Source organism: Mauremys mutica, chromosome 25, assembly GCF_020497125.1.
Source record: "Mauremys mutica isolate MM-2020 ecotype Southern chromosome 25, ASM2049712v1, whole genome shotgun sequence".
Taxonomy (NCBI): Eukaryota; Metazoa; Chordata; order Testudines; family Geoemydidae; genus Mauremys; species Mauremys mutica.
The window spans coordinates 7,987,883-8,009,674 of NC_059096.1; the positions used below are offsets into that span (position 1 = coordinate 7,987,883).

Here is a 21,792-nt window from a genome sequence, read left to right on the forward strand (position 1 = left end):
CTCAGCCAGAGCTGCGAGCCTGGCTCTGCACCGAAGCCGGCTGCAACCAGCGCTGGGCCTGCTAGGGGCATGTCCGAGCGAGGGGCCCATGATGCCGTTGGAGCACAGGGAGAGGCCTGAGGACCTGGGCACGTTAGTGCTTGAAGGCAAGGAGCTGAGGCGCTCGCCGTGTCAGGTCAGGGGCTTCACCAACCCAGGCTCCCTCCCTGGGGTTTTCTCTGATCCACCCCAGCCTTAGGGTGGGGCCTCTCCTGCCTGGGTGCCCACGGCATTCCTGCAAGGGGGGTTTTGGCTCGTCTGCCGCCTAGCGCAGCTGGGGGCACAAACGGAGGCTCTTTGGTGGCGGATGCTCTGGGAGGCAGCTGGGGTGAGGGGATGAGCCCTGGAGGCTCAGGGCCTGTTAACCGCTGGCTGCTCTGCGAGGCTCAGGCGCAGCTAACCGGCAAGGGTTGGGGGAGAGGAGAGGGCCGACCCTGGGGCAGCAGCCTTCAACCCCCTTTGTTAGCAGGGCCGAGCAGGGCGCTGCTCAGAGGAAGGCATTTGCAGAGCCAGGATTCCTCTTGCTGTGTGCAGGGGGGAGGGGGGGTGAGCCCCTCGCATTACTCTCACCTCAGGCAGGAAGTAATGGAGGTGAGGTCCGTGTAGATACAGCAGAGCGGCAGGTCAGGACTCCAGCGACCAGGCACCGCAGGGATAACCATGGGGCAAGGTAGGGGCGTCACTGCTCCACGTTCCCCAGTGCCAGCTGACCGGGGGGGGGCAGCTGGAAAGGAGCCACGCTGCATCTACAGCTGAGCAGGGGACACGGGGGGCCACAGCAGGAACGCACCCAGGGCAGAGAGCAGCCCAGCTCTGGGCTTGGGACTCCTGCTTTTCGGCCAAGCACTCCCCCCCGGCCTAGCCCCTTCCCCTCCAGGGTCTCAAGGCACTTCCCAGCGAGCAGGTGACTGGCAGTCTCTCCTGTGAGACCAGGCGGTATCACCCCACTCACTACAGCAGGGAAACTGAGGCACACAGGGAGGCTGGGGCAGAGCTGAGATGACAACCAAGATCCCCTGAATCCCATCCCAGTGCCTTAACCACAAGCTGGGCCGCCTTCTCCTACGGATGCCTGTGTGTAAAGGGCCCGAGGTGTGTTTGCCCCGTGGAAAGCAGCCTCAGCCCCAGCAGGATTGTGGCCCCCTCCAGGTCTGAACCCCACCACAGGGTGGGGGGTGTGCATGGCAGTATCACGGCTTTGCTGCTGAACCTCGTTTGGCTGGAGGCAGGGTAGGGCAAGGCTGGGGGAAGCAGGCACTGATCCAAGTCTGGCCCTGGAAAAGGGGAGAGGCTTGCTCCACTGAAGGTAGAAAGCCCCCCCCCCGTGGAGAACCAGGGAGTGGGGTGTTGGTTTATTCACCCTCCCGGATTTCCTCATAACTCTGACAACAGCTTGAGAACCCACAGGCAGGGTGGGCAACAGCTCCACCCCCCACTGAACAGGCAGGGAAGGGCATGGCATTGCCACCCCCACGAGTGGGGCTGTCTTGCAGGACACACACACACACACGCTTCCCAGGCATCATGGCAGCAGAAAACAGGTGGTGCTGGGTTGTGTCCTGCTCCACAGCCCCTTCCCCCACCAGTGCAGGCACAAACACCCCTGTGTCCCCCGCCCACCCATTTGCAGTGTCTTACAAAAATGCTCTCAGCCCCACCCCACTGAGCTGGCTGGAGGATGGGACGGCCCCCAGACCCCACAGCGCAGCCTGGGCAGAAGGGCTCTCTGGGCCCCAAGGCCAGGTGAGGAGAGAGCGAGGGACAGGGGGGGCTTTGGAGTTCCCCTCTTTGGGGCACAGGCAGGATGCAGAGACCCCGGCAGGGAGCCTCTTGGCTAATGAAGGGCCAGAGATTAACCAATCAATTCCCACCCTGCACAGACACTGTGACAGGAAGTACCCCCCCCCCAAATCACACCGTGATGCAAACAAGCCCTCCCCAGCAGAGATCAATGGCTGCTCATTGCAGGAGGCCAAATCCTAGCCCCCCCCCCAGCTGCTCCCCCCCCAGCAGCTGAGGTGATGGAGGGAGAACAGGCAGGTGGGGCGAGGGTTTTCAGACACAAATTTCACATAAAATGTCCTTTATTGAAGGAAGTCGGCACGAATCCCCACTCCTGCAACCAGCCAGCAGGCACGTGCGTTACCAACAGGAAGGAGGATGGCTACTTGTCCGGCTACTGACCCTAAGAGGAGGGGGGCGCTTCGGCAGGGAATCTCTGCCCTAGAGATTTCACACCTTTGTCAACAGCAGGGAGGAGGTGGAGCCCTGGAGGGGCCCAGTGGGTGGCGTCCATTACCAGCAGCGAGGTGTCTTGTCCGAGCATGGGCCGCCTGGGGGGCTGAGCCCCGGAGCTCTGCCTTCCCGGGGGCAGACAGGAATGGGGAAGGCCTGAGTGGAAGACACCATGGTGCTACCTAGGGGGGACTGGCCTGGAGTCCAGGGCCCAACGGTCCTTTGTATTGCTGCCCCGCAGGAGGCGGCCTAGGGGAATGGGGTGTGTGGAGAGGGCAGGAGGTGGGTTAGGACCCAATCCCAGGGCTCAACCCAGCCAGCAGCAGGAAGAGCTGTGGAGAGACACCGAGCAGGAGGGGCTGTTGCCCTTCCTGCCCCAGTCGCTCTAAGTCTTTGGAAGAGAAAGGCTCTTGGTCCTTGGCAGGGCGTGGCCTGGGGAGGCAGTCAATTCACGCAGGGGATCCCCTCGCGTGGGCTGATCTGCTCCCCACCAGGCTGGGCAGGGAGGGGGGCCTCTGCCTTCGCCAGAGGACAACTCCCTCGCTCCCACCACAGCTGATTTCTGCCCCCATCAAGGGGCCAGCGCAATCAGATGCCAGGAGCAGGGCACCCGCCGCTGGGGGGCTCGTCACAGGCTGGAGAGCGGCCCCCGGCAGCGTTCAAACCACGAATGTGTCAGCTGGGAAGGGAGGGTGGAGGTGAGGCCTGACCGTTCTCAGCTGGGCAGCACCATGGTGCCCACGCTGCTCTGACAGCCTCTCTAGCTCGCCCCCGAGGGAGGCAGACGGGAAACCCGCTGAGGTGGATGCAGGAAACACAAGGAGCGAGCGAGACTAGAAGGCACTTGGACGCTGCATATCCCGGCACAGGGCATGTTGGGGGGAGAAGCTGTTGCTAGCAGGGAGGTCCGTTCCCAGTGGATCTCAGCAGGAGCTGAGAGGTAGGGAGGCAGAACCGCCCCCGTGGCCCCCAGGAAAGGGGGCTGGATGAAATGAAAGGCCCTGGCTTCGGCAGCTGAATCCCAGCACTGATCTCTGCAGTCACCTCCCGCTTGCTACCTCTGGGGAACTCCCCCACCAGCCAGGGGCTGGCTCCTCTGCCTGGCTCTGGCCCACGGTGTGCTTAGTTTGGAGGCCGCACTGCGGGGGCGCTGCCCGCCCTGGCGCTCACAGGCTGCTGAGCTGTCGCTCCTGGTTCAGCTTCTGGAAGAAGGTCTTGCCGAACTCGTAGGTGCTGATCATGATGGCGCAGGCCGGGGCCACCTTGATGACGCGGGGCAGGAAGCCTGCGGGAGGCAGAGAGAGCAGCGTTACCCGCTCCCGCTAGCTGGCAGCCCTGGAAATGCGGTTGCTCCCCACCCCTCATCCTACAGCCGGCCCGGCTGCCGTTCTAGTTACCTGCGAAGAGCCCACGGGTGCCAGACTCAGCTCGGATCCTCCTCAGCAGCAGCCAGGTGGATGAGGACTTGGAGGCAGCCACTGCGGGGCAAAGGCAAAGCGGAGGTATGAGGGGAAGGGGGTGCTGGTACCCGCCACTCACCCTCGGGAAGGGTCTGCCCCGCCTTCCAATGCCTCCCCCCAGGGCATGAGCAGCAGCTGGACACTGGGTGTCTGCTCCAGAGGAGCCATCGCTCCCTCCTGCCTCTGTCCTGTGTGTGCAGAATCACAGCTCCCCCTCTGGGCAGCGAAAGGAGCCAGCCCCCCCGGATGGGCCGTTCCAGACGGATTTTCCGCTGGAGCCAAAGGCTGAGGCTGCTCAGAGTCCCACGTTCCCGGGCTCCCGCCGGGCTCCCCAGGAGCCCCTCACCTCGGAGCGTCTCCATGTCCCCCAGCTCAATCTGTCGCTGGGTCTTCACCACGTCGAAGGGCAGCGTCAGCACGGCAGCCACCTGGAGGAAGGGGAGAAGCTGCCCATCACTCCCAAGCCACAGCTGGGGACCCCAGTGTCTCCCACTACAGCACTTCTCCCTCATGCCAAGAGATGCTGAAATCAGCCCCTACCATCCGCCCCCCGAGCGCTCAGCCCTCCTCCGCCCATTGTCCTAAGCAGGCTAGAACCTCCGCCCACGAGGGGCCGAGTCTCCTGGCCTCTGGTGTAACAACAACCCCCCGGCTCCCACTGCATCCCCCTACTCCAGGCTGGTCCCTGCGCAGACATTCCTCTGGGGCAGGTACTGCCTGTGCCTTGTGCAGGGACAGGCAAAGGCATCTGAAAACCAGTAATGGTCTATCCGGACCCAAGCTGGCCAAGGCTGCTGGATCCGAGGTCCCGGCATTTCAAGGAGGGGAACAGCTGACCCTCAAATAAACTGCACCCAAATAAAATGCCCTGAAACCCTTCTGCTTCCAGCAGGGCTGTTTCCCCTGGTTAGAATCCCAACGTTCTGGAGACGGAGGTAGCCCAACGGGCTCCCTTCAAACCCAGGCAGAAACTTGGATCCCCCAGGCAGGAACAAGCTCCCATACTCACAGTCCCCGAGACGGCCCCAGCTGTGAAGCTGACCATGAAAGTGGCTTCGTCAAGCCGGGACTGACGGCAGAGCCATTCCTTCACCAGCTCGTAGTTAAACCAGTAGAGAGCTAAGAGAGACACACCAGTGCCACGGGTTAGAAGCATCAGCAGCCACCTCCACTGCTGCTCCTGGGGCATTGCCCTTTGGCACTGAGCCCCAGCCCTGGGGACTGACCTCCTCAATCTATCAGCCCCAGAGCAGATACGGCAAAAGGCAAACATTCCCCTGCCCAGCCCAGCCCTGACTGGAGCGAGCACACGGGAGAGATGGGAGGTCCCTGGCCAAATTGGCAGGCCTATCAGTACCCATTGAGAGGCTGCTTTTCCTGGCATGAAGGGCCCTGGAACTGGGCTGAGACCCACCAAACTGGTATCCCGGCTCAGGTGGGGACGGGGTCTGAAAATCCTTCGCTCTGGAGTCACCACTGTTGGGTAAAAAACTTTGCCCTGGACAAGAGATGCACAGAAGGGATAGGGACTGGCGCGTGGCCCGTCAGTGCCTTCTGTAGGCAGCCCCCTGCTATTGGCATGACACCGACTGCAGATGGCAAGAAGGGAATTCTTGTCCTGGGCCAAACCTTTCCCTACGGCCCAGCTCCAGGTGGGGGAGACCAGCCCCAGTGCGGCCCGCAGCCCCCTCACCCGTCCCCAGCACCCCTTTTCGGTGTGGTATACCTGAGAAGGGAACGTCCCGCAGCACCGTGGGCCCCCAGCCCCTCCAGAGGGACAGCCAGCCGTCCTGGGCCACCGAGGACTGGATGCAGACACGCAGCTCGCGGTAGCTCAGCGGCCGGGACTGCATCTTAGTCCGGATGAGTTCCAAGGGGCTGATCACCGTCACCGCACCCACTGAGGGAGGGAGTCAGAACATCAGCTACCGACAAGCCAGCAGCAAGGCCAGGCCTCTCTCACCCCCATGTGCAAACAGGCCAGTCACCTGCAATTCCTAGAATGGTGAGAGCACGTGGGGCAGGAGTCCAGGGGGGCCAGCCCTGGCACTGGCCCATGGGGTTTGGCAAGGAGCTGTCTGCTGGGATCGCTTCTTGTTTACAGCACGTTACACCTGGGAGAGCAGCTTAAGGCTCATCCCAGCATGAGGCTCTCACGGTGATTCAGTGCAGCAGGGGGTAGGTTGAGCCTTTCGCACTGCAGGGAGCTGGGGAAATGAAGCCCAGGGAGGGGCAGGGCTGTGCGTGAGGTCACCAAGGGAGTCCGCGACAGAGCAGTGAATTGATCCAGGTGTGATCGAACCATGGACGCGCAGGGCCCAGGGATTCAGAGATTCCCAGGCCAGAAGGGACCCTTGCGATCAGCTCGTCGGACCCCCTGCATAACACAGGCCACGATCCCTAGAGCAGGGCTCTTGGAAAAACACCCGCTCTTGATTTACAAACGGCCAGGGACGGAGAATCCAGCTTCACCACCCTGGGCCAACTGTGCCGACGGTTAATGACCCTCGCTGCTAAAAAACAAGGCAGGCCGTTGTCCATTCGGAATGATTCTTTACCCCTGGGCTGGAGGAGCAGGTGGGGAGGGTGGGGGGAGAGGCTGCAAGGTACACGGACCCTGAACGCAGAGTACTCACGCCTGGCGAGGGCACCAGCCACCAGGGGGACGTGGGGCCCTTGCCGGCCCATCCGGCAGCGCAGATAATCCCGCAGCTGGTCGTAGGTGGTGAAATAGATCACGGTGGCCGGCACCGCCATCACCCTGTCAAGGAGAGGGGCCCGTCAGCATCACCCGCCAACTCGCGTCACGCGCCATGCCGAGTGGGGGGGCAGATTGCTCCAGGCATTATCCCCCCACACATCCCAGCTGGGCCTTGATACGGCCCCTCCCATTCTCCAGCAAAGCAGTGGGACCCATCTCCCAGAGAGCAATGGGGGTGTGTGGGAGGGTCCGTTTGCCTGCACACAGAGGAGCCTGTCAAAACGCCACATGCACACAGCTCTGCCTGAAAGGTCAGAGGGCGAAGGGTGCCTGTCTGGGGGAGTGTCACGGGGTGACTGGCCCCTTTAAGAGGGAGCAGGGGAGGGGAGGCCAGTGCACCTGGGACTAATTAGCTGCTGCCCAGCTGGGCTTAAGGGAAGGCACCTGGATCTTATAAAGGGGAGAAGCAGCAGGGGAAGGTTGGTCTCCAGACAGCTCTCAGCCTGGCTAAGATCAGAGCCCAGCTACAAGGAGCACGAAGACCCTGCTAGTGACCCAGGGAAGGCAAGGAGGGCAGCAGAGGGGGTTTCCTTGCTGACCTCTCTGAGCCAGGGAGGGCTAAAAATGGGCTGAGCTCTGGCTAGGAAGGGCCGGGCCAGGTGATGAGCTCCAGGACCAGCTGAGGACACCAGAGCTGGGTATGAACTTTTGTGTTGTGGTGATGGGCTTTGTGGAGAATTTTTGCGCAGTTTCTGTTGTCAAACCCGCCCCCGACAGAGGTGGCATTCGCTGTGAGACAGCCCTTGCGGGGTTTGTTAAGGAGCCTCAGAGGAAACTGAGGCAGGCCTCTGCAGAGCCATGCTTGGCCAGAGGGGGGTGATAGAGGGCAGGCACACTCCCTTACAGAGAGGGAGTGGAAAAGGCAGGAAGGGGGTCTGGGGAGGCAAACAGTCTGCAGTCCAGGGATAACCAAGGATTCTGGGTCAGTCACCCCCCACTCCCGCCCCCTGCAGTCAGAGACCCCAGGGCAAAGGCCAGGAGCTACCAGTAGCGCCAGCGCCCGGGTTGTGTGGGCCCTGCAGGAAGACTGGGAGCGCACAGCCAGCTAGCACCGCAGGCAGGGGGGCCCAGGTATTTGCATTTGACCCCCCCAGAGCAGGCATGCAGCGGGGAAGGGCTGTAACACTCGGTGCCCAGACTCACAAGGTGGGTGGCAGGCCGCTCCACAGAGACCGAATGCCCTCGTAACGCGTGATCTTCACAAAGGCATCCTGAAAGGAAGAGAGCACAAGGGGGTTACAGAGTAGGGGGAGGAGGCTTCCCCCATGCTAGGGGCAGCCCTGTAGCCTGAAAGGGAGACCAGATTCCCACTCCAGAGCCCACCCAGGGGCCGCGTCTTTTCCTCTCACTCCAAGCTCTGCTGCTTCTCCAGCCTAGCCCTCATCACAGGGTGCCCGGCCCCTTAGGGGACGGGGGACAGTACAGCTGTCTGGCTACCTGCTCCCCAACTGGGCTTAAGGGCAGGCACCTGGGCCTTATAAAGGGGAAGACAGAAGCAGGGGATGGAAGGCACCCGTGAGCTCTCTCAACCCAGGGCAGGAACAGGTGCTGCTAGCGGAAGCCATGGCAGGGGTGGGCCAGGAGAGCAGGGGGTACAAGGCTGAGCCCTGGCTAGCGCTCCGGGACTGGCTGGGGACGTCCGAGCCGAGGATGAACTGGTGTCGTGGTGATGGACTTTGTTTGGGGCCTTTGAGGACTGTTTTGAAGGGTCTGTGGTTAAACCAGGCATGACATTAGCCATGAGAAAGCCAGTGCGGCATTTATTAAGGAGCCCTGAGATAAAGGGAAACTGAGTCAGGCCTCTGCAGAGCCACGCTTGGCCAGCAGGGGCACTACAGGACAGGCAGGCCCTTTACACATTAACCCTTTCCCCTCCACAGAGCTAGAGCCACCTAGGAGTGGGGTGGGTGAAGCTGCTCCGAACACTGGTGCACCCGGCCTGCTCTCCACCCCCAATCACCCTGCCAGGCGGCCCAGCAGGTCTCAGACCAGGGTGCCCGAACTGCCGCATGCAGCCTGGCCATTGAGCCACCGGCCTGACCCTGCACTGGCTTTGGCTCCCCTCTGCCCCGCCAAGGCAGCCAGGTCCCCGGCAGGAGAAGAGCCTCACCAGGGTGCCGGTGAAATGGGTGGGGGCCTTGTACCAGGCGGTGCAGCTGCTCCCGTTCTGGCATACGTACAAGTGGTCCATGAGCCCATTGCAGTACACGAAGCATTTCCCTGTGGGAGGGGGCAGGGGAGACAGAGTGGGGTTAAACTCGCGCCCAGCCCACTTCCCCACCCCCAAACCCCCTCCCTGCTCCAGGCTCTGCCCTTTCCTTCTGCAAGGACCCTCGGCAGGGGGGCAGGGCTGAACCCCTCAGGGCCCTGCCAGCTCCTCTCTGCCCCGTTCCCTGCCGCCCCCAGAACTCTGCTCCTCTTTCAGTCTCCCTGAGCCCCATGGGGTGCTGCCCCTGCTCTCCTGCCAGCAAGGAGTGGGAGTGCTGCTGGGCAGACGAGGCAGCCATGGGGAGGGAGAGCTTGTGGGGAGCTGGACAGGTCAGCGGGGGTGTAGACAGCTGGAGCAGCCAGGCCAAGGTTCATCTCAGACAGGGGGTCCGGGGGTGGCCAGGCCTCAGGCCTACCCCAAGCCATTGTTACCACAGGCCTGGGACACAGGCACGTTTACTGGGTGGGGGGGCAGGCGCAGGCAGGGACTTGCCCCAATCCTGTCATGCAGAATAAAGGCACCAGAGCAGAAGTGCGGCGAGGCAAAAAGGGCGAGTCCTGGGAAACTGTCCGACTCCATCACGTTCCCCTGATGCGCTCACCCTAAAGCCGTCCTGTCAGCCTGCACTAACAGCCCGTCCTGGCAGGAGGCCACCTGCCTCCACGAGTCAGCGTCAGCCCTGTCACCCTGAGGGCTTGGATGAGGCGTCCTGGGGTCTGCCTGGCTCCCTTCCCCAGAATCCCATTCAAATCCCTTTCTGTACCTAGTGGCTGCCGGAGAGCCAGACCCAGATTAAAGCAGCCCTCTGCCAAACGCCAGGGACAGTCGCCCCAGGGATGGACCTCAGAGCAAGCCCAGCAGAGATGGGAGCCTAGCGGGGGGAGAGGCAGCAGTGGGCACGGGAGCCTGGTGTGGGAAGCTGCCAGATGGGCAAAGGAAAGGCAGGTGGGGACAAGGTAGGCAACCTCGCTAGAACCATCCCCACCACCAAATCAGCATCCCTAGATGGCAGCACAACCAGCATCAGCCACCCCTACGGGCCAGTCTGATTTCCATGCCCAGGGCATAACTGCGGGCGGCAGGTTAGGCTCAGCAGGGATCCAAGCGGGCAGCAGGGCAGCCGGAGGGGAGGACAGACGAGAGACGGACAGAAAGGCCCACGTGTGCTCCTGCAGGGGAACCGGCTAGTGTTGAACCCCCAAGTGGCCTGGGACAGCCAGCTTCCAGCACGTGTTTCTGACAGAGCGCTAGTAACCCTTCAGTGTGTGTGTGGGGGGGGGGGGGGGGGGGGGGGGGGGGGGGGGGGGGGGGGGGGGGGGGGGATACTGAGGGGGGGGGGGAGGGCACGTGACAGGCTGCTGTGAGGTATCATCGGGCAGAAGAGACTCCCCTCGAACCAGCAGAGGCTGGATACGCCCAAGGGGGCCCCTCCCATCGCAGGTGTCCCTGTCCTGCATAGCTATGCCAGGAGCGGGGTGGTTACAGAATGGGCCATGGGGTGGGAGGGGGAAGAGAGTAAAATCCAGAGGCCCCTAACGCAGCCACGACTCAGCAAGCCAACAACTCCCAGGTCCTGTCTCCAGGGACGGGAGAACCATTCCCAGGCCCCACCTGCCTCATGACAAACAGCCTGCGGGGTCAGTCTCAACTACCTCCATGCCTGGGAGGCACAGAGGTGAGGGGACTTACCCAAGGCCATGGAGTCAGTCAGTGGCAGGGCTGGGAACAGAACCCAGGGTTGCGGCTCCCAGTGCCCCCTCCTCTAACCATCAGACAGCACCTGACCCCCAGAAGACTCAGAACTAGACTCCATTGCAGTAGGGATGGAAGGAAGATGGTGTGGGGTGAGCAAGGGTGCACAGAGCCCTGCACTGCCCCGCTCTGGAGACTGCAGCTATGGGGAATAGGTTCTCCCTGGGGTGGGATGGCGCTGTCGAGGGTCAGCAGCCACGGGAGGCTGTTAGCAGGAAGAGGGCGAAAGGAAAATACCCAGAGATACTCACATTTGGACTGGTGAACGCTCCAGGGCACACACTCTACTGACAACACTGAAACACACAACAGGGACACATTTAGCAACAGGCGGGGACACCCTCCCTGCTGGCAGCGGCCAAGCTCTCAGGGGCGGGGAAGGTGGGTGCTAGCAGTGCATGGTCTGGGAAGGCAGGGACGCCCGTGCCCTGCTATCAGCAGAGAGCTGGGATGTGGGGGCTGTTCTGGGGCAAGCCACTCGGGTTTGGAAAGGGGGAGGCTGCTGACTTGAGCTGGGACGAGATCTGAGAATGCTCCCCCCCACCCCCCCGATAACACAAGTCACTTTCGCCTGCCCACAACAGGGAGGCGTCTCTTAACATCTGTTCCATAGCCCCCCACAGCTGAGCAGTCGCAGGAATGTCCAGGATCTATTTAGCAGCATGACTCTGGCAGTCAAGTCACCTGAATGCAGCCCCATACGGATTCCAAGGGACCCCGTTCCACCAGACTAGCCTGCTGTCTCTCTAGTCCAGGGATTGGCAACCTTTGGCATGCGGCCCATCAGGGAAATCCGCTGGCGGGCCGGGGCGGTTTGTTTACCTGCAGCGTCTGCGGGTTTGGCCGATCGCAGCTCCCACTGGCTGCCGTTTGCTGTTCCAGGCCAATGGGGACTGCGGGAAGCAGCGCGGGCCGAGGGATCTGCTGGCCGCTGCTTCCCACAGGCCCCACTGGCTTGGAACGGCAAACCTCAGCCAGTGGGAGCCGCGATCGGCCGAACCTGCGGCTGCTGCAGGTAAACAAACTATCCCGGCCTGACAGCGGATTTCCCTGATGGGCTGCGTGCCAAAGGTTGCCGATCCCTGCACTAGTTCCCTCCACATGAGACTTCCAAAGTGCTTCACAAACAAACAGACTTTCTGCTCCCAAGTTTTATAGCTTGGGGGGAGGGAGGCTGAGGCACAGGGAGGGGAAGTGACTCCCAGAGGGAGGCAGCGGGAGCAGAACCCAGGAGTCCTGACCCTCAGGCCCCTGCTCTAATCCTTACAGAAATCCCCCTGCTGACAGTCCGTGCAGGTGTCCCAGGCCTGGCTCGCTAGTTAAAAAAGAACCTGGAGGCAAGAGGCCGGGCTAGGGATTCTCACGCAGTCTGTGGGCGACAAACTCCTGCTGAGGCTTGAAAGGGCCTGGCTGCTCCTGGAACCGTCAGCCAGGGTTAGTTCAGGCTGGTGGTGATTAATGCAGAGCAGCCCCGCAGGGCAGCGGCCAGGACAAGCCAAGGCCTGGGACGGGCTCCTTCCTGTCAGGCTGGAAGGGAGGGGAGAGCCAGGAGGAGGGAGCCGGACTTCCTGCCTTCACTAGCGGCCAACAGCTAATGACCAGTCCCTGGCGCTGTGGAGCCCTTTACATGTGCCAGGCACCCCACCAACCCACCCATCCACCCACTTCAGGGCCATACAGGACATCCCAGCCCAGCTCCCCGCAACACACTGGCTCCGAGGCCCTATGGGACACCTGAGCCCATGTCCCCTCTCCCCTAAGGCCACACAGATGTGAGCCCAGCTCCCACCCCGGAGGCAGGATGCTCTTAGCCCCCTGTGGGTGGCACACTACGGGGGTGCTGTTGTGGGAACGCTGATCCCACTCAGGCCAGCTGCACAGGTTCAGTGTGTGTGTGTGTGTGTTGGGGGGTGGGGAGGATGTCAGGACTGGGACTCTGGGAGAGGGCCTAGGAAAGACGCTCCCAAATGGGGGAAGAGGGATGCAGCCTGAGGGTGCCTTGCCAGACCCCCTCTGCTGAACCTATGCCCTCATCAGGGGGGCCCCAATCCCAGTGACCACCACAACAGATCTTCACTGCTCTGCTGCCTGCAGGCAGTCCCTGCCCAGACTGAGTAGCCAGGCAGAGGCTCCTCCTCACAACTCCCCGTGGGGGCTGTATAGGGGACTGGGATTGCTGCAGTTCACAGACACCTGCCAGGCAAAGCCGGGGAGAGAAACAACCCAGGGCCTGAGCTACCGCATTCCGGGCTCGCTGCCGCAGCGGTCGCGGGCTCGGAGACGACCCACCTGGCCTCCAGCTGCGGCGAGAAGGCACGATTTCTGCCCTGGGCACTTAGTTACCTTTAGAGAAGGGCGTCCTCTGGGCCTGCAGCCGGATCTTCACCACATCCAGGGGAGTCACTGAAAGAGAAGGCACCTACTTAGACCTGGGGCCAGTGTAGGGCGGCTGGCAAAAGGGTGGCGCAGAGTGCTTGATCCATGAGAGAGCAAATACACCTCAGTGCCTCCCCCCGAAAGACAGATCTGGAAATGGATTTAATATTGACAGGGAAACGGGGGCTCAGCATGAGCGTGGGCAGAGCTCAGAGTAGAACCCAAGAGTCCATGCTCCTCTCCCGCTCGCTCTAACCACCAGAACCCACCCTCCTTCCCAGAGCTGGGACCAGAACCTGCTCTTCCTCCCTCTGGAGCCCAGGGTCAGCGGAGCCCATGGTGCCCAGCAAACAGCCAGAGTCCAGCTCGCCAAGGAGTTTTAAGCCTCTTAATGACCAGGCCAGATTTTCTGGGAGAAACTTTAATCGGGGGATGAGACACAAGGAGCTGAGCTGGGATTCGGGGGGAGGGCAGCGAGGAAAGGGACGCTGAGCAGTGGAAGAGCCCATGGCTGTATCAGCAGAAGCCCCAGAGACTGTCCCAAGTTCAGAACAATGAGCTCACCTGCCCTTTGCACACTTATCCCCATCCCCTTCTACACGTGCACGCCCCCCGACCTCCCTACGTGCATACCCTGAACTCGTGTAGAAATCCTTGCAGCCTGCCCCTCCAACCCCACTCCTCGCTCAGCCAGCCCCATGCTGACCCCTTACCGAAGAGAGATGTGAAGAGGGCCCCGGTCCCAGATGCCAGCATCTGCTGCAGGGGGGTGATGCCCCCCGCGGGGCTCACTGACGTGTTCTCAGACATCATGCTGCCCACCTGCGAGACACAAAGGGGGCAGTGGCGCTGTTACAGGCAATGCTGTCTCCAGGCTCCGAGCTTCATCCCAGAAGACTCCAGCTAGAGCCATCGGCTCCCTTGGTACGCTGGCTGGGTGAGCCCCAAGGAGGCGGCATTTCAGAGCAGACAGGTTACCGCCGGCCCTTGGGAGGGAGATTAGTGCCCCTTGAGCAAGTGAGGTCTGAGAGGTCCCAACATCCCTGCCTTCCTGGGGTCAAACCCAGAGAGCCCTGTGCAGCTGCCTCGGCATGCTGGCCGAATCTCCACCCCTCGCTGGCAGCATTATCCAGGCACGGCAGAAGGGGTGGGGCTCCTTCTCGCGTGTGCTGCTTATATAATCGTCCGCCCAATGGGGAGAGACAGCACCAGGTGCAGTGCCGATAAATCCTGCCAGCACCACAGCTGGATCCAGGCCTGGCCTGATCTGAGGCAATGAACCTAAGAAGCCAGTATTAGGAGCTACTGCAGGGGAGACCCAGCAAGGACTGGAAGGGAAGCAGGGTCAAACGCTCGGAGCTCTCCCATTCCTCTAGCAGGCCTGCAGCCCTGTGAGGAGGAGCCTCGTGCCCTCAACGCAGGAAGGAGGGGCTGGGTGGTGCAAAGTCAACCGATGTGGAGAAGCAAGGTGCAGTCCCCAGGAACCCTCCTGCAGTCCCAGGGAACTGGTAACAGGGGTGTACGTCCACCTAATCCAAATAGCTAATTCCCTCCCGGCCCAGCCCAGAAGTGCTAGGGAGAGCGGGCAGGAGTCTTTCTTCAGACATGGGGACCAGTTCAACCATGTGCATGTTTGCAGGAATGGCAACACTTAGTACTTTGGAACAGCAAAGCCCTCTGCAGCAGTGATTTTCAACCAGGAGTACACGTATCCCTGGGGGTAAACAGATCTTCCAGGGGTACATCAACTTACCTAGATATTTGCTTGATTTTTCCAACAGGCTACATGAAAAGCACTAGCAGAGCCAGTACAAACTAAAATTTCATACAGACAGACTTGTTTATACGGCTCTATATACTATACGCTGAAATGCAAGGACAATAGTTATATTCCAATCGGTTTATTTTATAATGATATGTCAAAGCGAGAGTCAGCAATTTCAGTAACAGTGTGCTGACACGCTTTTGTATTTTTTAGTCTGATTTTGTAAGCAAGTTGTTTAAGTGAGGTCAAACTTGGGGTATGCAAGACAAATCAGACTCTTGAAAGGGGTCCTGTCCTCTGGGAAGGCTGAGAGCCACAGCTCTATGGCCATTAACTAAGCCTCCCACCAGCCCCACACCTGGCAAGGCACTAGCCTGCTGCTTCTATGTTCCAGAACATGAAGCGTGGAGAGGGGAAACGACTTGCCTAACACCTCAGAGGAAGCTAGTGTCAGAGCCAGCAATGGAAGCCCGGAGTCCTACCTCACAGCCCTGCGCCCAGACTACATTCCCCTCTCACTGCACTTCAGGATCTAACCCCATTTAGCCACCATAAGCTCCAGCTACTAGCTCCGAAACACAGCAACACGGAGTCAGCCTGTGCTTTCCGATTCCAAACTTCCACCATCCTCCAGGGGGAAAATACCCTTGTGTGTATTTAACCTGAACTTTTGTTCTCATTTCATTTCCGGTACCCTCCATACCTTTCCCTAGGGCTACTTAGTTCCAGGTTCCTTTTGGATGCTGTCCCCAAGCGGCGTTCCCTGCTCAGCACAGCCACACTGCCTACAGCCCAAGCATACCCCTTGCCTGGGAGTTGCTTTTACTGGTAACTCAAATCACGATTCCAGATCATAAATTTCTGCTTGCCTGTTCTTAGGGCTTCCCTATAGGGGAGCTCCCCTATCCTGGGCCCTAGTTCCCTCTGCCTGAGGGAAGCTGATGTAACCTTACAGTGACTCAGTGATAATTACGCTGCACTTTTGCATAGGGCTCAAGCACCTGATAGAGAGAATTCCACAGAGGCGCCCTCGATCCCTAAGCAAGGTCCTGGCATCTGCCGTCCTATTGCGGGTACCATGCACACTGCGAGAGTCGTGCATTGCTCGTCCCCCCCCTGGATTTGTAGGATTAAAGGAAGTAATGTCCTAGGACCTCCGCTTAGATGGGGTAATACCCTACAGCAGTGGTTCTTACCCTGGGGTGCACGTACCCCCTGGGGGTGCGAGATGCCCTCTCTGGGGGTGCGAGACATGCCAGACTTTTTTAGAAGGTAAATCATCGAAAACACAAATTAAGCACTGGCACGGAAGTACAACTACTTTGTTTCACCAAACTTATGTATTTATTAACATTAAAGATTTTTTTTAACGATTACGGTAATGTACTAACAAAAAAAATATCTCTAGGTTTCAGGAACTGGCCTACTTCAATGATTTTTTGCTAAGGGGTGCGAGAACCTATTTTGAGAACCAAAGAGGTGCAGGCTGCGGTAAAGGTTAAGAACCGCTGCCCCAGGGTCTCATCACGGTACTTGGAATGAAGGGCCACTCGTTCTCCAGTGACTGCAGCACAGGGGCTTCTGTGCTCCCCGCCCACACGCAGACTTCATCCGTGTGAGCTACCCCCAACACCCTCACACCTTATGCCAGGCTGGGGAGAGTGCAACGCTTAACTGGCTTAATCACCTGCTAGTCATATATGCCACAACACAGCACCCTCCATCCATGTAACAGGGGAGCAGAGCAGGACACAGGGCTTCTCCAGGACACAGGGAGGCTTCCCCACTTGGTCATCCTGATCTCCTGGAAGCCCAGACTTTATGCCACCTGCCTTGGGCCAATATAATGAGTCCTTACACATAGCCTCCTGCTTCCCTCCCCCTAGGGTCTGACCTGCTGCCCTTTACAGGCGCCTTAACTCAGGAAAAAGTGCTCCTAGTGAGCATGACCTTGGCCAGCTGTTTACTATTAGAAAGGCACTGATGTGTCTGTAAAAGCTGGTGTAGCAATCAGTGCAAGCAGTGACATGGCCGGGCATGGTAGGGCTAAGATTTTAAATGCAGGAGATTCCACAGATAGGACGTGGACAGTTTCTTTACAGATGGCCCCTTCTTCCTCATCGCCAGTCCCTGCGTGTCAGCGACTCTCACCTGCTGATGTTACTGACAAACAAACCAGGTCTCATCCCCACTGGCACTGTAGAAGCCTGTCCAGAGTTCATTATCAGCCAAGTGCCCACTGCAGGATCAGGATCACCCGCATGGAAGTCAGAGGCAGGAAGAAATCAGCTGGCTTCTCATATCCCAGGCATCTCCGGGGAGAACAGAACAGGGAAACCCAGACTAACAGCCTTCATGGAGTGGCTCTCCAGTGGAGCTCCACAGATTATTACCAGCTGGCCCAGGAAGGCTCCTCTGTGTCAGTTAAGTGAAATAAGGCAGTGCCACCACCCTACATAGCTTCACCTGCACCTCTGTGTTCAATCCGAGCGCTCCCAAGCTATGCACATTACGTGTCTCTGGTAGCGCCCACAAAGCGCTAGGTGTTTTCGCAAACATGACACAGGGCTCATGACCGACAAGGCCTGGGATAAAGCAGCATTACATATAACTAAAGAGGACGCTGTGGAGATCTTAACGGTGGGATTTTCTGCCTTTTGTGCATTTTAGGCCTGATGCAAAGCCGGTTAAGCCACTGCAAGGTCTCCCACTGACTTCCATGAGGTTGGGATCAGGAACTTGAAATCTCAGCCTCTGTGATGGCAGCGAAGTGGGGCTGTTTTTAAAATAAAAGTTTCTTTTCTGTTTTTTAAAGTGAGGGGAGGGGGGAAAAAGGCAGTGGTGTGGGGGCAGTGGTGCTCCCCACCAATCCTTGGCTCATAGAGAAGTCCCACTATTCACCCTGGCCTAGTCGCAGCTTTAGAGGGGACAGAAGGATTCATGGCAAGGCTTTGTTTGCTTCTGCTTGAACAACAGGGTTATGGAGTACGTGACCTGCAGACACCTGTATGTGCGTAACTGGGGCTACGTCTACACACGAGGCACTTCGCTATCCTGGCAAAAGGCTCCTGCTGCAGACACAACTATACCGCAGAAGCAGAGCTTTTTCCTGGTAAAGTAAAACCAACCCCCAGGAGTGAAACAAGCTACACCAGTAAAAGGGGAGCTTTGCTTATAAAGCTGCATCCGTGCTAGAATTCTGCCTGCCACACCCCTGACCAACAGAGCAACGCTGGCAGAAGTCTGTAGTGCGGACGCAGCCCCGAGACCATACGTGCACCAGACGAGGCCATTCCATTGTGTGCACTCCCGGGGCACTGCTGTAGCAGGTTAAACCTCGGCTACCCAGCCAAGCTCCCCTAATCCTGGCACAGCAGCTCCCCGTGAGAGCAACATACAGGGAACAATTGTCTTTTGGACTGGGAGTTGGGGGGGTGGGGGGAGGAGGGAGACAGGCACAGGCATTGCTAAGTGTGTGCACAGTGATTAGCACTGTGGTTATAGGCATTTGTTACAGCCCAACCAGGTCTGAGCCCCAGTGCGATAGGCACTGAATGAACCCACAGTAAATGATAGTCCCTGCTACAAAGGGCTTATAAGGGAGCCTCGAGGCACTTATAATAAATAATAATTAATTGATTGAACTTTGCAATCCAGCTGGTCTGAACTAAGAGCATAAGTAACCAGAGAACATGAAATGTTTACTCCACAGTCAGCATCACTCTGATCAAGGAGCAAATCTGCCCCCTTATCTCCACCTGGGCACCACATGCCACCTGCTCCCTTCCCCCCCTGAACTGGCTTCTCTCCTGTGGTCTAGCATCAGTGTCTCTCTTCCCGGACCCCAGCTCCTCACAGTATCGTATTGGACTGTTCTCTTAGGGGCTACGAGAAAATCCAGTGGGTTCCTTGCTCCAGGGCCGGGCCTTGCGGTCCCCTCGCCCCACTGCACCACCTCCTCACCGGGAGTCTGGAAAGGGATCCTCCTGGCTCCCAGCTCCAGGGTCCCTGGGCTACTGCTGCCTTTCCACTCCTGGCCCCCAGCAACCTAGTTGCTGTAACTTTCCCACCGCCCCCCCCTTCCCACTGTCCTTGGGTCCTCTGCTAGGGTCTAGGACCCCTCCCCCTACACTGTGCCAGGCACACAGCCCCCAGGCTGTGTCCTCTTCTCCTGGGGCCTAAGAGCCTGTCTCGCATTTCTGGCCTCCAGCTCCTCAGGCTAAAATACACCTCTACCCCCACCCACAGAACAAGCTCCTCACCTGGGGTCTAGGAGCCGAAGCATCCCCTCCAGCCCCACCCCAGGCTCTCCCTGCTGTGGGGCTGGGCATGGAGCTACTGCAGTCCCAGCGCCGACTATTCAGCTCTTCTGGGTGCACAAACATGCCAATCAGCAGCAGGAGCTGAGCCAAGCAGAGAGCAGCATGGGAGCTGCACAGGGACAGCCAGCCCAGCGCTCCCACGAGTGGCACCGGCAGCCTCCTGTGCCCACGGGTGAGTCCCCCAGACTTCCTGGCACCCTTGGGGCTCAGCAGCCTTTGCGGACAGAAATTAATTAACCCCTTCCCCCCTCCTGGCAATGTCACCCTTAACTGACAGATAGGGAAACTGAGGCACAGAGCAGGGAAGTGACTCAGCCAGCCCACACAGGGAGGCAGCACCAGAGCCAGGAATAGAACCCAGGCATCCTGGCGCCCAGTACCCTCCAATCTAACATTGCAGCCGCTCCCCACACCCTGCTTCTCTGTGTATCCCATGCTGCTCCCAGGGGTTACCCCCTCCTGGCTCCTGTGTGTCGTCCCCCTCACGGAGTTACCCCCTGCTCCTGTGTGTGTGTCTCCTGAACGCGGGGCTCCCCCGCCCTGCTCCTTGTCTCTCCCACCCCTGTGTGTCTCCCCCCTGCCCCCCAGGTGTTCCCCCCACGCCTGTGTGTCTCCCCCCTGCCCCCCAGGTGTTCCCCCCACTCCTGTGTGTCTCCCCCCTGCCCCCCAGGTGTTCCCCCCACTCCAGTGTGTCTCCCCCCTGCCCCCCAAGTGTTCCCCCCACTCCAGTGTGTCTCCCCCCTGCCCCCCAGGTGTTCCCCCCACTCCTGTGTGTCTCCCCCCTGCCCCCCAGGTGTTCCCCCCACTCCTGTGTGTCTCCCCCCGGTTCCCTCCCCCGCTCCGGTGTGTCTCCCCCCGGTTCCCTCCCCCACTCCGGTGTGTCTCCCCTCTTCCCCCCGGTTCCCTCCCCCACTCATGTGTCTCCCCCCCAACACCCCCTGCTCCTGTGTCTCTCCCCTCGCCCCCCCCGCTCCTGTGTGTCTCCCCCCCGGTTCCCTCCCCCACTCCGGTGTGTCTCCCCTCGTCCCCCCAGTTCCCTCCCCCAGTCATGTATCTCCCCCCCAACACCCCCCGCTCCTGTGTCTCTCCCCTCGCCCCCCCCGTTCCTGTGTCTCCCCCCCGCCCCCCAGGTTCCCTCCCCCACTCCTGTGTGTCTCCCCCCCGCTCCTGTGTCTCTCCCCTCGGCCCCCCCCCGTTCACCCCCCCGCTCTTGTGTGTCTCTGTCCCCCGCCCGCTCCGGGGGTTCCCCCCCCGTTCCTGAGTCCCGCCCCCCCCGGGCCCCTCACCTCTGACCATTTCAGCCACGTGATTTTTTTCATCCGCCGACGAATAGAGAGGCCGGTGCCTGCGCCTTTAAGGCCCCCATCGGGGGCCACGGGGGCCGGGATCGCCGCCCCGAGGGTGGCTGGATTGGGCCGGACCCGCTGGGCCGCAGCGAGCGGCGCTTCCGCTCCGGTCTGCGGGCAGCGCGGGAAGGGGCGGGGCGAGGCGCAGCGCGGCCGGGGGCGGGGCTTACACACACGCACACACACCGCCTGGGTGTGCAGACAGCAGGGCGGGGCTTACACACACACACACTCTCGCCTGGGTGTGCAGACAGCGAAGTGGGACTTACACACACACACACACAGATGAGTGTGCCAGAGATAGTGAGGCTTACACACACACACCCGGGTGTGCAGACAGCGAAGTGGGACTTACACACACACACAGATGAGTGTGCCAGAGATAGTGAGGCTTACACACACACACACACAGGTGTGCAGACAGCGGGGCGGGCCTTACACATACAGGCGGCTGAGTGTTCCAGAGACAGGGGGCCTTACATACACATGCACACAGATGAGTGTGCCAGAGATAGTGAGGCTGGCACACTCACCCAAGGCTTGCAAATAGAGTAGGGCTTACACACCTACACACACCAATGCTGCTGAGTGTGCAGACACAGCAGGGCTTACACACACTCTGGGTGCGCTAGAACAATTTTTATAGTGGGGAGAGGAGGGGGGTCTGAGAGCCATTGGACCAAAGTGTAAACCTTGTATATAATGGAAACCATTTTAAACCAGGGTGTGTGGTAGCATCCCTAGTTCCAGCACCTATGACACACCCTGCTGAGTGTGCCCAAGACAGAGCGATTTACACACCCACCCTGCTGAGTGTGCCTGAGACAGAGGGAGTTTACACCCCAGCACACACATCAAAGATCTTGCTCACACCCACACTCTGTAGAGAAAGGGGTTTACACACATACATCCCCTCATCCACAGATGTATCACAGAGTGTGATTGGAGACAGGTTTACCACACACCATGCCACAGAGGAGAGGAATTCACAGCTCCTGAACACACAACAGGCCACAGGGTCTGCCAGAACCAGCAGGATTTACACACCAACACCTCAGCGTGCCAGCCCGCATCCCCCAGAGCATGGCAGAGGGACTTCCACACACCCTGTGTATGCGTACACCACAGTCAGCCAGACAGAGAGCAATTGACTCGACACAACTGTGACTAACACACCCCATGCCAAAGAAGGAAGTTGCTCTGAACCTCCACCCAATGGGAAGCAAAGTAAACTAACCCCAGCGAGTCTCAGTGCCTGCTCCTCTCGCTCCCCCTCCTGTTCCTCCACACAAACCCCATTCACAGGGAGCTTCTGCCTCCTGGGAAGGGGGGAACTTCGGGAAGAAGGATGTCGGAGTTGGTGTTCCTCCAAAATGGAGCTCTAGGCTGAAGGGGCTGCAAGAGGAAATAGGTTCTAGTCTCATCTCCTCTACTGACTGACTCCTGTTTTCTATGGAGGCCACAACCCTTCTTACTGGTAAGGCCTCGTATCCTGACTCCAGGAGAGAGTCAAGTATCATTTCCCCA

The 21,792-nt window shown here is 59.7% G+C and overlaps 1 protein-coding gene across 4 annotated transcripts; it reads right to left on the minus strand.

Moving 5' to 3' along the window:
• Positions 1-2,105: 2,105 nt before the first annotated feature.
• On the minus strand, positions 2,106-20,390 carry SLC25A39 (solute carrier family 25 member 39). 4 transcript variants are annotated; one of them, XM_044999620.1, is made up of 12 exons: positions 20,206-20,390; positions 13,546-13,654; positions 12,800-12,859; positions 10,708-10,752; positions 8,606-8,715; positions 7,639-7,706; positions 6,371-6,495; positions 5,461-5,634; positions 4,744-4,853; positions 4,081-4,162; positions 3,672-3,752; positions 2,106-3,559 (listed from the first exon to the last, which is right to left on the minus strand). In XM_044999620.1, exons 1-12 carry the CDS (start codon positions 20,236-20,238, stop codon positions 3,441-3,443), a joined length of 1,116 nt encoding a protein of 371 aa, XP_044855555.1. In that variant the 5' UTR covers positions 20,239-20,390; the 3' UTR covers positions 2,106-3,440. The 4 variants fall into 4 exon arrangements, with proteins under 4 accessions (XP_044855555.1, XP_044855553.1, XP_044855554.1 ...); XM_044999618.1 differs by lacking the exon at positions 20,206-20,390 and adding an exon at positions 18,860-18,997; XM_044999619.1 differs by lacking the exons at positions 10,708-10,752; positions 20,206-20,390 and adding an exon at positions 18,860-18,997.
• Positions 20,391-21,792: the final 1,402 nt, after the last annotated feature.